The 16,279-nt window shown below is 40.0% G+C and overlaps 1 protein-coding gene across 2 annotated transcripts in view; it reads left to right on the forward strand.

Annotated features, from left to right (window-relative positions):
* LOC149319881 (NEDD4-binding protein 2-like 2) overlaps positions 1-16,279 on the forward strand; it is a 66,077-nt gene that overhangs the window by 47,703 nt on the left and 2,095 nt on the right. Inside the window, exons 15-21 of one of the 2 annotated variants that reach the window (XM_089512519.1) lie at positions 1,263-1,340; positions 4,847-4,900; positions 8,823-8,876; positions 10,025-10,078; positions 10,191-10,244; positions 12,597-12,641; positions 13,095-13,148. The exons of the other annotated variant lie outside the window; for it this stretch is intronic. Of the exons in view, the coding sequence (XP_089368645.1) occupies positions 1,263-1,340; positions 4,847-4,900; positions 8,823-8,876; positions 10,025-10,078; positions 10,191-10,244; positions 12,597-12,641; positions 13,095-13,148 (393 nt within the window). The remainder of the gene's footprint in view (positions 1-1,262; positions 1,341-4,846; positions 4,901-8,822; positions 8,877-10,024; positions 10,079-10,190; positions 10,245-12,596; positions 12,642-13,094; positions 13,149-16,279) is intronic. 2 annotated transcript variants of the gene reach the window in all.

The following is a 16,279-nucleotide window of genomic DNA, read 5'->3' on the forward strand; positions in this document are numbered from 1 at the left end:
GATGTATGCAGGTCTCTCATTCATGGAGTTGCCATAAGCCAAAGCTGACTTGATGGCAAATAACAACAAAAAATAAATGTGCCACTTACTTATTTTATGCTTCCATTTAACTGAGACTGATTTGGATGTCTTGCGGTAGAATGGCTAGTCTGCATGAAAACATGGATGGAAAAGAGTGTTTTTTATCCTCTATATGTATATAAAACAAAGCAAGTCAATTATATTTGGAAGTAGCCAGTCTCAGAGAGCCAGCATAGCATAGTGGTTTGAGCAGCAGACTATGACCCTGGAGATCAGGATTAGAATTCCCGGCTGGCCATGGATGCCCTTGAACAAGTCACACACTTTCAGCCTCAGAAAATCCCATGATAGGTTTGCCTTAGGGTCGCCATTAGTTGAAAATGACTTGAAGACACATAACAACAACCTATCTTGAGGAAGTAGCTTTGGACATGATTCTATGATGGGGGATTTTGGGAGTCATAATCCAAAAAGAACTTTTTTCTAGTTGTGGTGTAATTAAAGGTTTCTTCAAAGAGAGGCATCTTGTGGGGTCTTTCTGCTAATTTTTAAATGCATACAAGTTTTTGAGGAAGGCACTCTTGAGCAGAAAAGGCAAAAGACATTGTAAAACTACAGATCCCAAGATTCCATAGGTGTAAAAGTGGTGTAAAATTGCATCATTTCTACAGTGTACTGTGTAGATGCACCTTCAGTTTGATTTGCCAATGACTATTTTAAAGCTACACTTCCTAATCATTACAAGTGTCATTTGGTACTATTTAGATTCACTGATGTATTTGTGTGTTACAGACACTCTGCCTCTGGGTATAATGAAAAATTTGTTATATTTTAAAGCAACTATTCAACCAGCTGTTGTAAAAGTCTGTACCACTACACTACAGACCATCTGCCCATATTCTATTGTGGCAAATGATGAAACTTTACAATAGGATGACCAACTGCAATAACTGCTACTTAGAAAAACCCTTTCTTTAACATCTATATGATATGCTTGCCCAATAAAATATTTGCATGGAGGTATGAACCCTGAGTAGAGTAAGCATGTAAAAAGAGAACCAGCTTGTCCTAATTTCTTCCTCCGTGACGTGTACAGTTGCCCATCAGATACTAAGAGAACTTTAGGTCTTTTGAAAAGCCTTCTCACGTTTCTCATTGTACAAATGTTCTCCATCTGACCACATCACATTCAACATCTCACTGAAACTGAGTATGTTCTTTTTCTCCTTTTATCTTTACAGACCTTTGCTGCTCAGATGGCTGGAGGATTTGATGAGAAAGCAGGCGGTGCTCAGATGGGAGTGATGCAAGGACCTATGGTAAGGTACCTGGGGAATCATTATGTCCCATGAGCTTGGATCTACATTTTACAGTTTTGTCTGAGCTTGGAAAAAATAACTACACTTGTTGAAGTAATTTGGAGGCTGTAGTCCAAAGCAGTAACTTTTGTAAGATCTGGATTTTGTACTAGCTTAATCTCCATGGCTAGCATCCTCACCACCAAATAATTTTGGGAACTTCAGTGTAGTAATGTGGAGAAAATTATTTTAGGGGGCCTTATCACCATTCCCAGAATGGTAATCTCAAGGGTAGCTGACACTAGACACTCACACTGGATCTTCCAATATGGACAAGGCAGGTTATACAAACAAAGAATTCTTTCATCCTGCCTCTGACCTTGTTGTGCACTCCTTGCAAAATGGAATGGTGCTAAGGTGGAAGTGGTGGGTCCTTTAATGGTTTTGTTACCAGATGATGGTATGTGGTTTGTTTCCAGTGGCCCTAAAAGTAAGGACTAGGACCAACATCCTTCATTATTTTGACAGAGTATAATTCACTGCCATTGTACATACAGGAGGCTGCAAAGATGGTGAATGTTTGTTGTTCACTGAGGAGCTGGGCTTGTGGAAGGAAGAACTTAATACTACCTTCCACAAGATTCAAAGAAGTACATGTGAAAGTGTAATTCGCAGTTAAGCTTCTGTATGTCACCAACAGGATGCCAGGCCAATGTGCTTATATTTTGTTTGATTCTTTCCACCAAACTGCCGTGGACCATGCTGGCTTCCTTGATTGAGAAGCCCCATGTAATGTACCTGATGCTGAGCTATGGGCCATTGAGTTCCCTCCATAAAACAATGCTTACACATCCAAAAATTAACATATGCATGTATGTTTTCATGGGAAGAGATTCCTGAAATTTCTGTGAACACATGTTGAGAGTAATTTAGATGTAGAAATATTCTCATGCATTCATAATAAAATTTGAAATAGTTTAGGCCAGCTGTGAATACATCTTCTGGTGCTTCTGATTATTCATATTTGATATTATTCTGACATAGTGGATATATCTGTGGGTTGGGATGGTGGAAGGAGGATGGCTTGTGGTTGTGAGAGAATTCACAATAACACAATAATAGTGTTATTATTACATGCTGTTTCATAGTTTCTGTGTAGAACAGGGTGGCTGAGATGCATCCTCATTGGCATTCTCATAGTTTTTGGAGCTACTGTAGTTGCTGCTTGATTTAGGCTGTAATTCAGTTCAATTCCATTGAAGCCAATTTGCTTAGTCATCTTAGTGAACTTAACCACATAGCAAGTGTTGAAGGATCATAGAAGTTGTAGTCTAACAATGTTAAGAGAGTGAAACGTTCTTCATTCCTGCAATAGGGCTTTCTGATGTTATAGTATAGTTACTTCATCCAAGTCACATCAGTACCATCTTCCCTAATACCAAAGGTGTGGCAAACTATATTTCATTGCAAATTAATTAATTTTTTCATTTGATGTAAAAAATTATTTAAAAGTTTACCATTCCAAGATTGCACAGACCAGTCAAACAGGATGCTCTAACATGAAAGCTGACTATTTAGGAATGGCTTTGGGTCTTTACATCCCTTGCCAGAACTTCCTGAGCCATGTGCCAAAATAGTTGAAACAGATGCTTATAGACAAGGAAGTAACAGAGAGATTTGCTGAAGGGGCTCGGTTGTAAATGAAATTCAGGCTTAGCAAACATGGACAGTTTCCATTGCAGCGTCACAGTTTTGCTCCGCGGGGAAGCCCCGCGGTCTGGAGGCTGAGGCTTCCCCATGGAGCAAACCAGGGCGGCGGGAGATTGCCCGTTTTGGGCGGTCTGTATCCTGCCTACGTTGAGAGGCCTGTTGAGTTGTATATACATACTTTATACAGCACATAACTTATATAGTCATAGTTTATGCTCCACCTTACTTGTTATCATTCTACAAATTCTATTTAAATTGGTGTGCAAAGTTTGTTTCTGAAAAAGTAAACAATACAATTACATATTATTTTAAGAAGTATCAGAAGTGGCAGTTAAAAATATTGGTAAAACAGATATGAGGTTAAAAAATATACTAAAGTTGCAATCCTGCATCCAAGAAGTTGATTAATATATTTTTTTTTACAACTCATCTTCCAGTTGTCTGTATACTTTAATAAAAATACAGCTTGCCTGTACCACATATGAAAGCTTTCCAGGAGCAATGTCACTCTATTCTGTTAAGGACGCTTATACAACTTCATGTCTTTGTAGTTGCGTTATTTCAAAACTACATTTTGTGCCCATAATCACTTCTTAATGTATATTAATACTGTACAGCGAGCCCTTGTTATCTGCTCGGATTTGGTTCCAGGACACACACACACCCATGGATACCAAAATCTGAATGCTCAAGTCCCATTAAATACAGTGGTATAGTAAAATGGTGTCCCAGATATAAAATGGCAAAATCAAGGTTTGCTATTTGAAATTTGTAGTTTTTTTAAAAATTTCAAGCTGTGATGCTTGAATTCATGGATAAAAAAAATCCATGAATACAGAGCGCTAACTGTATTTCCAGTTCCCGCATTGGTGTGCATTTTATGTGTGCAAAGTGGTGCTGGCCATCTTAATTGTATGCACAAGATGATTAACAGATACCCTATTTATGATGAATGGAAAACAAAGAGGATGTCATTCATTTGCTTAAACATTTTGTTCAGTTTTCCCCAGCCTCCCAATGGTGTCAGGCCTGCTCTTTGGCCTGCTCCAAAGAGAGTATCTGCTCTTTGGAGCAGGCTATTAGAACATATGATGAACTATATTGATTGGACTACAGGCCTGTCTAATCCCTTACCCTGTTTCCCACTGTGACCAATGTGTTGCCTATGGGAAGCCCCTTACAAGCAGGACATGAGTGCAACAGCACTTTCCTGCTTATGTTACCCAGCAGTTGGTATTCAGAGGTCTGCATCCTCTAATACTGAAGGTAATATATAGCCATATTAGTGACGATGGCTGTTAATGGCCTAATCCTCTTTTTAAATAACTATCCAGGTTGCTGGCCATTGCTACATCCCATGGTGGCAAATTTCACAGTTTATCTATTGAGTTGTGTGAAGAAGTACTGGTACCTGTATCTGTTCTAAATCTCATACTGTTCAACCTTCCTAACCGAATCTTGTTTCTAGAGAGAAAGGAACATGTTCTTCTCCTTTTCTACTTTCTCCATACCTTGCATAACTTTATAGAACTCTATTATGTCAGCATCTTATTAGATAGCTATTTGGTGTATTTCTGAAGCCACATTTCATCGAAATCACCTAGTCTATTGTAGATGTATTTTCTTCCAGCATTAAAAACAGATTTTCAGCAAGTCAGTGTATACATCTCCAGATAGGGACAGAAGGAGCACTAGCATGACCAAGTGACTTGGGGAGTCTACAGCTGCAGAAGAGCTTGAATTTAGCATATGGGCACACTGTCTATAAGAGACCACATTTCACGCTTTCTATGTATACCTTTTTCTTTTCTCCCTAGGGTCCAATGGGTCCCCGTGGGCCAGCTGGACCTCCTGGAAAACCTGGCGATGATGTGAGTATTCTGACTCATTATTCTTTTGAAACCATGGCTTCAGAATAGTTAACTCCAATGGCTTGGGATAGAGGAGCTTGCTGTAAACGCCATGTTAAATTAAGATGTATGACTGTTTGGAGCGTTAAAACACTATGTTTTCTGTATCACCCTGTGTACTTGATAGCATTCTCAATAGTGTAGATGTCAATTCTAATGTAGACAAAGTGGAACCATCTACATTTAAGAGGAGGTGTTTGAAGGCTTAGGGGGAATCCCAAGACTAGCAGAAATAAAAACAATAAGAAATAAATTAGCAGTGGGACCCCAAAATAGTCATATCAGGACTAATCCTTCTCAGTGGATAATGGGATGCTAATTGACTGACTGACAGGGCTAAAGTGTGTGTGTAGAATAAAGTGCCCATGGCTGACTGCTGGCTTAATCCTGAACAATAGTAAAGCACACAACAGCATTATGTTGTTGGTCCTGCTGGTCAGTCTTGTGTATGCTCACAAGATACACTTAGCACTCACTTATCAATGAGCTCACAAAGACTTACCTACTGTATGTACTCGTCTCTAAGTCAAAAAATGTATACAGTACTTGACCCCCAAAACCTGGGTTGACTTATACATGATGAGTCAATATGATCATAAGATTGTAGGATGAGGGAGCGTTCACTTGCTAAGACTTTTCCAGCCCAATATCCTCTAGAGGCAGCAGCCGGGCTGGGAAGATGCAAAAAGAGCAAACGCTCCCTCCCCAAGCCTCTTCCCAGTCTATTTTCTTCTGGAGGGGCAGCCAGGCTGGGAAGACGCAAGAAGAGCGAGCAGGACATGCTTTACATCCTTGGTTACATGCCCTTCAGTTTTAACCTCAACTTTTCCATGGGTCATATTAAAATCCAGATTTTTGGCCCCCAAACCTACCTTCGACTTATACACAAGGTTGACCTATGCACTAGTACATATACTTATTTAGGACTAAACTGTGGGCCACGTTCAGAGGAAAGCCCGCTTGTATTGGAGAGATATAAAACAGGAAAATTCTAACTGCAAGTAATTTGATTTGATTGTAAGCTAAAGAAAAGTCAGAAAAATTAAAAAGAGCTAGTATCAAGTGTTAGAATTTAAAGATATAGCTGTGTTAGTGTGTAGAATCAGTATGTAGAGAGATCTTGTAGCACCTTTGAGTCTTAACTGAAAGAAAGAAGTTGGCAGCTTTCATAGATGTAAGTCTGCTTCCTCAGATGCGTTTGATCAAGTGCTGTTCAACTTCTGGTGACCTTATATTCATTACAGTGGTACCTCGGGATACGAAATACCCAGGTTACGAAATTTTCAGGATACGAAAAAAAATAATTTAAAAAAAATTTTCCGGGTTAAGAAAGTTTTTTCGGGTTACGAAAAAACTTTTGGTGCTTTTCGGCGCGATTTCACACGGAATCGCGGCTTTTCCCCATTAGCGCCTATGGGGATTCGGCTTGCGAAAGCCTTTCGGGTTACGAAATTGACAGCGGAACGAATTAATTTCGTAACCCGAGGCACCACTGTATATTATATTATGTTATATTCATTAGACCATGTATTATATTTATTAGCCAGAATTTTGGAAGGTGTGCAGGTGAGAGCCAAATCTCATGTTACACTTATTGTGTAATGTCTGGCCATTTGAGGTTTGTAAAATAGATAGATAGATAGATAGATAGATAGATAGATAGATAGATAGATTAAATAAAAAAAAGAAGAGGCTGCCAAGTGATGGTTGTAAGAATGAATGCATGGTGTTCCAAAGGCAGCCTTATCCCTTCACTCTCCAGCCAAAACTGTGTTCCCTTTGTATGGCTCAGATCTTTAGGGAAAATATCCCCATTGGTGGCAATGCAAACATTTTCCTTTCTCCTTAAAACAGGGGTGGAGAACTGTGGTGGGGATGAAAGTCGCCTTTTGCCAATACATGTTGTTGACTGTATTGCAATATTTCTGGCTGAAAAAATAGCCATGAATCTGAATTCAAAGTCCCTTCAAGTTCGTTTTCTAGGTTTGCCATGGAATGCTGAGATATTTTTAACAAACCCACTATCAGTTCTGGATGTCTCCAGAAGTAGTGATTTGCCTTTTCCAAGCATTTATTTGCCTCCACCCAAATATATATTTTAATCTTGTTATTGTTTAAAAACAATATAACCATAACAATGTGCAATAACTGTAGTAAGTGTCACAGATGAGAACCAGTACACTTGTAACCAAGCAACATCAGAGTATAGCCAATATGGCAAAAGTTATTAATGGGGAAGAACATATACACTAAGAGATGCTGGTAGTTTGCTTTTGGTTGAGTCTACTGGGAAGAAAAATATCCAACCCTCTTCTCCTCTCTCCTTGCTGAGTTAATTAAGTACAAACTACTTTTGCATTTTTAACTCAGTTTGCAGCAACTGAAGTTAGCCAAAGGCAAAAAGAAAAAAAGGGAGAGGAGAGAGAAAGTGGGACATTTTAAAAGCAACTGAAAAAGTGGGAAGGCAGAGGATTAATTGGGACTGTCCCTCCCAAATCAGGACAGTAGGAGCATATGCTGCCAGTTAATATTTTTTTAAAAAAATAGTTATTTGTACTTTTGCAGATTTCAGGGTTCTTACAAGCATGCAAACACCTCCCTCTTGTTTATTAATAGTGCCATTTTGGCTGCATATGGAAGGAAACTCACTCTGAGCTTTGAAAACAGAGCAAATTGTGAGAATGAAGACTGCTTGTATTGCGTTTTTTTAGGTTTCTTAGCCACTAGGAAGTTTGTAATGAGCATCATATTTTATCCCTTAGCTTTATCTAGATGGACTGTGTGGCCAGCTACTGTATTTTCAATTGACTGTTACATACTGGTTAATACACTGCAAGATCCCTATAGGTTAACTGGAGCAATGTAATTACTGAAGTAATGGTTTTATATTTTTAATGTAGTACAGTATGTGACTATTATATTAATGTGGTGTTTTAATTATCTTTAAACGCTGTATTATTTCATTGTTGTTGTTAAGTGTTTTTTATGAACCACCTTGGGTCAATTTGGGAGAAAATGGCATATAAAATAAATAAATAAATAAATAAAGTGAGTGAGAAAAATGATGAGTGGGAGAAATATATTGCAAGAAAACAAAACAAACGGTGAAAGCAGAAACCAGTTTTGTCTTTTTCTTGTGTAAGAAGTACATGGCAACCAGTTGCTATATAGTTTAAGTAAATTAAATTCACAAGAAGCAAGATCCTGACAAGAAAAAGATGCCTTGTTGCACACAGTGTGCACTTGACCTCTGGGACATAATTGTTGTGAGAAAAAGGCCAGTGTGTATAGCACCACGGCAAAAGGGGCTACCCATATTTGCATAGAAAATGGCCATGAGTCAAGAGAGGATGGTAAATGCTCCATAGTCAGGGTCTTATCTAGTGTAATAATAATAAAATATTTATTTATATCCCACCTCTCCCTTCCAGGATTTTTGGGGCTTTCCATAGTTGAGAGGGAAACGCAAGAGAATGGAACCCCATGGTTCTCTTAACACTTCTCTCCATTATTTGCTATTTACTTATCTAATTTAATTTATATCCTAACTTTCTCCTGACATGTGACCCAAGATTAGCTAAAAGCCTAATGATAAAAAAAGTTTTAAAAAATTAAATAACCTATCATATTAAAACACTAATGGCATAAAATCATTTCCTAAAGAGAAAGTGCAGGGGTCATATCTTAAAATGCACGGGGAAGGTGTCTTCTTACAAATTTTGTTTTAAGATACAATGCCAGGCTATGTAAGATTTAGTCTGTCTTAGTAAATAGCACATTAATTTCTTTGATGATTCTCATGTTCTCTTTTGGTCTCACATTTTGTACAAATATAGTCCTTTTTTGAAAATAAAGTAAATAAGTTGCATACATTACTTTTCAGGGTGAATCAGGCAAACCTGGCAAATCAGGAGAACATGGATCACCTGGGCCTCAGGTGAGGATGTATTCAGTATATTGTCTGTATCAGTATATATACAACTAGATTCAGATATTTAGCAGAAGCCACAGTCTTCTGAGAGCACATTAAGCTGATGTGAACAGACATCTTTGAAGATGAAGTTTCTTCTGAATTAGGCTGAAGTGGCCTCATTACTATCAGATTTAAACCTATTATTTAATAAAAAGTGGGAAAGCAACCGGATCTTTGGCTTGGGCTACTCAGGATTTGTGAGAGCCTCTGGTGTATTTGAAACCACCTGAGTTTTCAAGGTGGCCTAGAAATCTAGACTATGATGGACAGTATTGGGGAACGGATCAAAGAGAGAGTTGTAAGTGGCTATTGCTGTGTTTGCTATATAAAGCAAAATCAAAATTATGCACTAAACAAATTCAAAACTATGGATTGGTGCAACCAACCTTCCTTGTACCAAATAAAAGCCAAATTTTGAAAAAAAAAAAGAAAATTAAATATATCTGTATTTAAAAAAAAATTAGTCTGTACCTTCTAGCTATGGAGAAAAGCAGTGAAACCCTGATCACTAGGAATTCTACAGACTTCGCCAGCTATTGCTTGTGCATTGTAAATTGTATCTATGCAGCCATATGAAGCCTGCTTTGGAAGACAAGGGGGGAAAGAACATAGAATCTGATATTCTCTTCTGTAGACATTTCCAAATTCTGAGGCCTTTGGCACTTATCTTGATATACAGAGAGTATAGAAACCTGTAAAGGGCAGCAGGTCTTAGAGAGAGGGGGAAGAAAAGGTTAGGGCATGAGTGAAATGTACTGCATTGTTATGAATTGGTGTTGATGATCTCTGTACTTTACCTCATAATTCTGTGTAACTTGATGTATTAAGAGTGCCACTGTATCATAGTCTGCTGAAAAAAGGGAGCAAGCAAAGCACTTAATCACTGCAGGGTGTATTTAGCAATATCATCAGATACAGAGTCAAGGGCTAAAGAGGATATTGGGTTTTTTCCCCTCCTCCTTATTCTATATTATTTCCTTCACCCATATGTGTAGGTTAAAAAAGCCTAATAGACAAGGGACCTGGTCCTTCAGTTTCTTACTCTGTATTTTAGCTTTTGTTATGTCAGAAAAATGTTTTTCATTTGGAACGGATTTTTTGTTTACTTCTAGGGTGCTCGAGGTTTTCCTGGAACCCCAGGTCTTCCTGGTGTAAAAGGACACAGAGTAAGTTTGTAAATGTTATATATTTGTTTTAATAATTTGTTTTAAATTTCTCTGGACACAAGTGTGTCAGAAGAGCCAATGTGACCCTTATAATTTTCCTCTCAATTTCTAGGGTTACCCTGGATTAGATGGTTCCAAAGGAGAAGCTGGAGCTCCAGGTGCTAAGGTAGGGAATACATCTCCAACCTCAAATGAATGGGAAAGGCATCCTATCTTTTTCTTTAAGTAGGATGTCTGCCTCCATTGAGAATTAGCTTTCAAAGATAAACTAACCAATTATGTGTTTATCCATGCAAGCACACATATGTTCATATGCTCTTTTAGCAAGAAGTTAGAAAAATTACTGGGTTACACTGTTCATAACATCTTAGCCAGCATGGTTATGGGTATGGCCATGCTGGCTGACAGATCTGGGCAGCTGTAGTCCAAAAATTAACTTTCCCAGCATCTCTTTACACCAATATGCTTGGGCTAGTATAATTTTCAAAGTGAACTACAAACATTTGTTTCCACAATAAATTAATTGTTTTCAATGAAGTCATACAAGTACAGTGCATGAAAGATTGGTCTTGACATGACAGCTAAAGGAATACAATTCTTCCTGAGTTGTTGGGTTGTTGATGCTCATTTCATTACGTGGGATCCAGACCACAAAGAAGTGTTATATGTACAGTACTTTCCCTTCACAGTTGAAGCAGCAACATGTTGCTGGGAAAATGGACATCTTTTTGGTGCTCATGAATTCATTACATCTTGGAAAGTACTGTCTAGAAGATGATTGCACATCTGTGAAATAAATTGGATAAATCAGTGCTCAGCTAAATTTGTCTGGGAACTAAAACTGATTGGACTCCTTAGAGAAATTGACAGCTCTGTGTCCTTTCTGACATACTAGCGGTAACCTTTTATTGAAACGAGGCTACCAATTGAGACAGCGGGGTTGTTCTCACTAGGTGAAACCCCGCGTTCTGAATCGAATCCAAGGAGTGGCGTTCCTATTAGGATCCGATTTAAACCTAGAACGGTTCTAGAGCAACCCGCAATCGTCTCCACTACAAATCGAATTGTAGAGCGGAATAAAATTTTGATTCGAGTTTTCCTCATTTAACGCGTGTTAAAAAAACACTAGGGTCTGACCTACGTTTTTCCATTGATTCGATTTAGGAACCGGAGCATTTAAATAGGAACGACAGCCTTTGAAATTGCGTTACCTCACCCCTTTGTCCGCTGTGGTCTTTCAATAAGAGATAAGGATTATTTTTATTTTTTATTTTAATGGTTTACAGGCGCTTAATCTCTTCAGCGCTTTAAGCGCCTGAAGTCCCGGCTGCTCAAGCGCCTGCATCTGCCAAAGGACTACAAGGCTTCCCCTGGTGGATTGCAACCTCCCCTCTGTGTGGGGAGAGCCCATTTCTAACGGAGGAGAGGCAGGAAGGGAAGGCTCCTCTCAAAGAGGCATTCCCTGCCCGCTTGGGCACTGATCTCGCCCAGACAGGGAAGGGAAGGCTCCTCGCGAGGAGGCATCTGATCTCGCCCAGACAGGGAAGGGAAGGCTCCTCGCGAGGAGGCATCTGATCTCGCCCTGACAGGGAAGGGAAGGCTCCTCGCGAGGAGGCATCTGATCTCGCCCAGGCAAGGAAGGGCTCTGATCAATTGGGGGGGGGGGGGGGATAGAGCCTTTCTCCCTCCATTTCTCAAATGGAATCTGCCTTCTCCTCCAACCCTGGAAAGAGAATCTTTGGGAAGAGTGCTCCCTCCCTGCTTTTCCAGCAGCCTCCTTCATTGATCTCTGGGCTCTCTGAAGGGATTCTCCCTGGCTGTCTTGGGAGACAGGATGCTGCCCTCCAAAACCTATCCCATAGTTCCTCTGGAAAGAGCTTCGCTTTTTGCCAGAAGCCTCTCCCATTGATCTCTGTGCTCTCTGAAGGGATTCTCCCTGGCTGTCTTGGGAGACAGGATGCTGCCCTCCAAAACCTATCCCATAGTTCCTCTGGAAAGAGCTTCGCTTTTTGCCAGAAGCCTCTCCCATTGATCTCTGTGCTCTCTGAAGGGATTCTCCCTGGCTGTCAATGAAATGGAAACGATGCCAAAAGATAAATCGCTTCCAAATATTCCGGATTAACGTTACGTCATTCTGACGTACTATTGATTGACAGCTCCAAATAAGGTATGGAGGAGAAGAATCGCTTTATTTAAACACCAATTTCATGCCAAGTAGGAACGCTTGCAGGTAAAAACTTCGATTTAAATAACCAGATGGGAACGATGAACAAAGCGATTCGGATAGCGGGATAAGAACAGTGTTATTTTGAATCGATTTTATTAAAAACGTTGTATTTTAAATCGTTTCAAATCTTAAGTGGGAACAACCCCAGCGTCTTACTTATCAGTGCAACACCCTCTAGTGTTCAACCAATGAGAACGACAATCATGTACAACATTCTGGGTATGGTGTCTCAGCAGCTCAGCACCCAGAAGCTTGATATGAGTTTAATTTCCTTTGTTTGTCTTATTCTAGCGTGAATCTGGGTTTCCAGGTGAGAATGGATCTCCTGGTCCCATGGTGAGTATTGTGCTGCTCAACTATTTTTTTTTTAAAGCAATAATAACATCACACTATCACTGTGGGCTGGACACACAGTCCATTGACAGCTGAAGAAAACATACCTCCCTTGCCTTGCCTCTTAATTGGCCATGCATTTAGAATGCATGTCTATACTGCATTCCATGTAGCTCAAGGCAGGTATGGTCTCCCATTCCGTTCCATCAAAGGCATTGATCAGACTTCTGCTTGCTTAGCAGGTGGAATAAGTGCACACAGTGAATCTCTGTTAACAGTACTCAAATGCACAAGTCAGTTGGGCCCCCTCAAAATACAAGTTCTTCCTCTACATGTTTTATTTCCTGTCTATTATGTCAATATTGTAGAGAGCCACCTTGACACATAGAATAAAATGTATCAGTGGGCTTGGAAGATCAGAATGCCTTTCTGATATCTAAATATGTTATTTTTCAGGATCCCCGTGGTCTCCCAGGTGAGAGAGGACGTCCTGGCGCTTCTGGTGCTGCTGTAAGTATCAGTGTTGTTTTGTCATATAGAAATGTGGTTTTAATCCCTGTTGCTCCTGCAGAATAAATGTTAAGCAACCATGCTTAACATGGGATGAGAGTCAGCATGGTGTAGCAGTTTGAGTCTTGGGCTATGACTCTGAAGAACAGGGCTCAAATTCCCACCATGGAAAACTACTGGATGTTCTTGGGCAAGTCATGCTGTCTCAGCCTCAGAGGAGGGCAAAGGCAAAACCCTTTGAACAAATCTCAATAAGAACATCTCATGATAGGTTCACCTTAGGATTGCCATATGTCAGAAATGAAGACATACAACAACAAACCCATGCTTTCTGTGGAAGATTTCCTCCTCCCAGCAATCTCCATTCCCTGCACCATAGCCCCTTCTCATCTCTTTCAGGAGAAATTGTAGAATGAGATCTCTGTGACCTCCCAGTGAGGAAAGTTGCATTAACGTTCCTCATTGGGAGGGCTGAGAGACCTCATTCTACAGTACATGTCATTAGAATAGGGTTATGGGGGCTGCACAGTTCAGTCCATTTTGCATCCTTAAGGCTACAAAAGAGAAAAAGGTATCCATGCCATGGGTGCAACACTTCCTTCTTTTAAACTAACACCCTGAACAAGCCATAGCTTATTGGATTAGGTTTGCTGTCCCTCTTCTAGCTTCTAAAGGGCTAATGGTGCAGACACATAAAAGTCAGAAATGGAAAAAGAAACAGTGGCAATGGGCAATGAGAAGCCACCATGCCCAAACTCAATGCTACTCAGAGTGGTGGTCCAGACTGGTTCCAGTCCCTGAGTCATTGGCCATTGGCTGCTGCTCTCTGGAGAATTTCCAGACAGGAAAAAAAAGTATTGTAGCCAGTGGCACACATATTCAATAGTAGTTTTCGCTAAGCTTGAATACAGAGAGCCAGTGTGATGTAGGGATTTGAGTGTTTGTCTAAGGACACTGGGAGACCAGGGTTCAAATTCCTGCTCAGCCATGGAAACCTACTGGATGACCTTGGGCGAGTCACACTGTCAGAGGAAGGCAATGGCAAACACCCTCGGAACGAATTCTGCCAAGAAAACTCCAGGTTTACCTTAGGGTCGCCATATCAAAAATGACTTGAAGATGCACAACAAGAACAAACTTGTATGAATCGTGTGGTGCTTGGTAAAACTGTGAACCGGCACACAGCCCAGTGCATTGACTGGACTGTTGGGAAATATACATATTTAAATATGTCGCTCTCCACTTAGCAATGCTACAAGGACAGATGTAGCCATATGTTTGCTTAGACTGTTTTTATTCAGTCCTTCCTAGTAAGAGCTCAGAGAAGGAAACCTGCAATTTTATCCTCATAACAACCCTGTAAAGTAGATTAGGCTGAGAGATAAGCCCAGATGCAGGTATCTGTTTGCACATGTGTAGGTTTAAGCTTGGAGATGGTAACAGGCATGTACATAGTTCTTTTCAAAGTCCCTACATACCTGGCTATCTTTTCTGCCTCTATCTATGTCCCTTGCTGTCATGATTGGAAGCCGTGATAAAGCAGGAAATTCTTATCATTTCTTATCAGCTTGTATAGCATTTTTAAGACCTTCTGCTTAATGCCCTCAGTGCTGGATAGGGTTTCCCTGTGGACCCTGCATCTCCTTCCTCATCTTAATCCTACACAAGGGTATGTAAACGCTTGAATAGGGTTATAGTGACTATCTCATTGAGTCAATATACTGAAGCTGAGCAGATTATCTGAACCTGGGTCTATGTAAAGGAAAGCTGCACAAGGGTACACAATTCGGCAGATCTGTAAGCCAAAGACATTGCACTCTGGGACCATTTCCAGCATTCCATTCTACATCTCACTTGATACTGTAATAAATATAGTGTGAAATTTCCTCTGGCCTTCTGTTGAACACATGGCAAAGCCTCTTTAGAGATGACTGTGAAGCTCAGCAGGAGAATTTCAGTCCCGAGCTTTGTTGTTTATATTTTCACTAATTCAAAATGTTGGAGGCATTGAGTGTAAAGTAACCAAGATAGTTAAGCTTGGTCACCCCCAAACTTAGCTATAAATTCATTGCATGGGTCAGTTAATGCCTATAGCTGCAGGCCATCATATTGTGTGGTTCAGTTTCCACCATTCAGGCCATCATATTGTGTGGTTCAGTTTCCACCATTCATCCTATAAATCATTTTGTTTAGGATTTTCATAATAATCAGGGCAATCTCTGCATTTGGATTTCACAGCACAATTTCTTGAATGTAATTGCTTTCAAATGAAGGAAGGCCTATTTGCAAATAAATGGATTCCTATCATTTTCTAGAAATTAAGGCTGTACTGGTTGTTCAGCCTGTCAATAAAATGCTAATGTGTGGGGGTTTATTTATTTTTTTAATTACTTCTGCTCTTAGAAAGTAAACCTATCACCTTCTTTAGCCTCTTTCAGATGTGGATTGAAATTATAATCAATTCACTAGGACAGGGGTAGGCAACCTGCGGCCCGCGGGCCGGATGCGGCCCGGCAAGGCCTTGGGACCGGCCCCAGCCTGGTCCTGCCACCGATTGCCACCGGGGCCTTTGGGGGGCAATTGTCTATAGAAGCCTCAGAAACATGCATTTATATTAACATTTTTTTGAAAATCAGCAAATTTTTTTGCGTGTCCTCCATTTTTTAAAAAAAAGTGTCTTCCATTTGAACATTTTGTCCTACATTTGTCCTGGTTGATTTATATATTCAATTTTTTAAATTATTTAATTATTTATTTTTTGGCTTCGGCCCCCCAGTTGTCTGAGGGACAGCAACCCGGCTCAAAAAGGTTGCCTACCCCTGTTGTAAACCATCTAGTAGCGATATTCCTGCAGCCCAGATGGTATAGGTAGAAGCCAGTTTGTATATTTGCTTTGAAAATAGCAGCTTGGGATATTGATGGAAATTTATCTTAACACATGTTTATTGTATGGGTCAGCCAGGTCTTATCAGCTCATAGCACTATTACAGAGACTTGCCTTCTTAAAGAATTAAGCTAGATAACTACAATCAAGCCAGTTCCAAAGACTTAAAAGTAATTTATCTTGTTGATTAGAGTGTGATAGGGATAGAGCTATCCTGGATGACTGGGCAGGGATATTTGCTCTAGGA

The sequence above is a fragment of the Sceloporus occidentalis genome, unplaced genomic scaffold (genome assembly GCF_023333645.1).
Source record: "Sceloporus occidentalis isolate IW3139 unplaced genomic scaffold, rSceOcc1.0.p SCAF_2, whole genome shotgun sequence".
Classification (NCBI taxonomy): domain Eukaryota; kingdom Metazoa; phylum Chordata; class Lepidosauria; order Squamata; family Phrynosomatidae; genus Sceloporus; species Sceloporus occidentalis.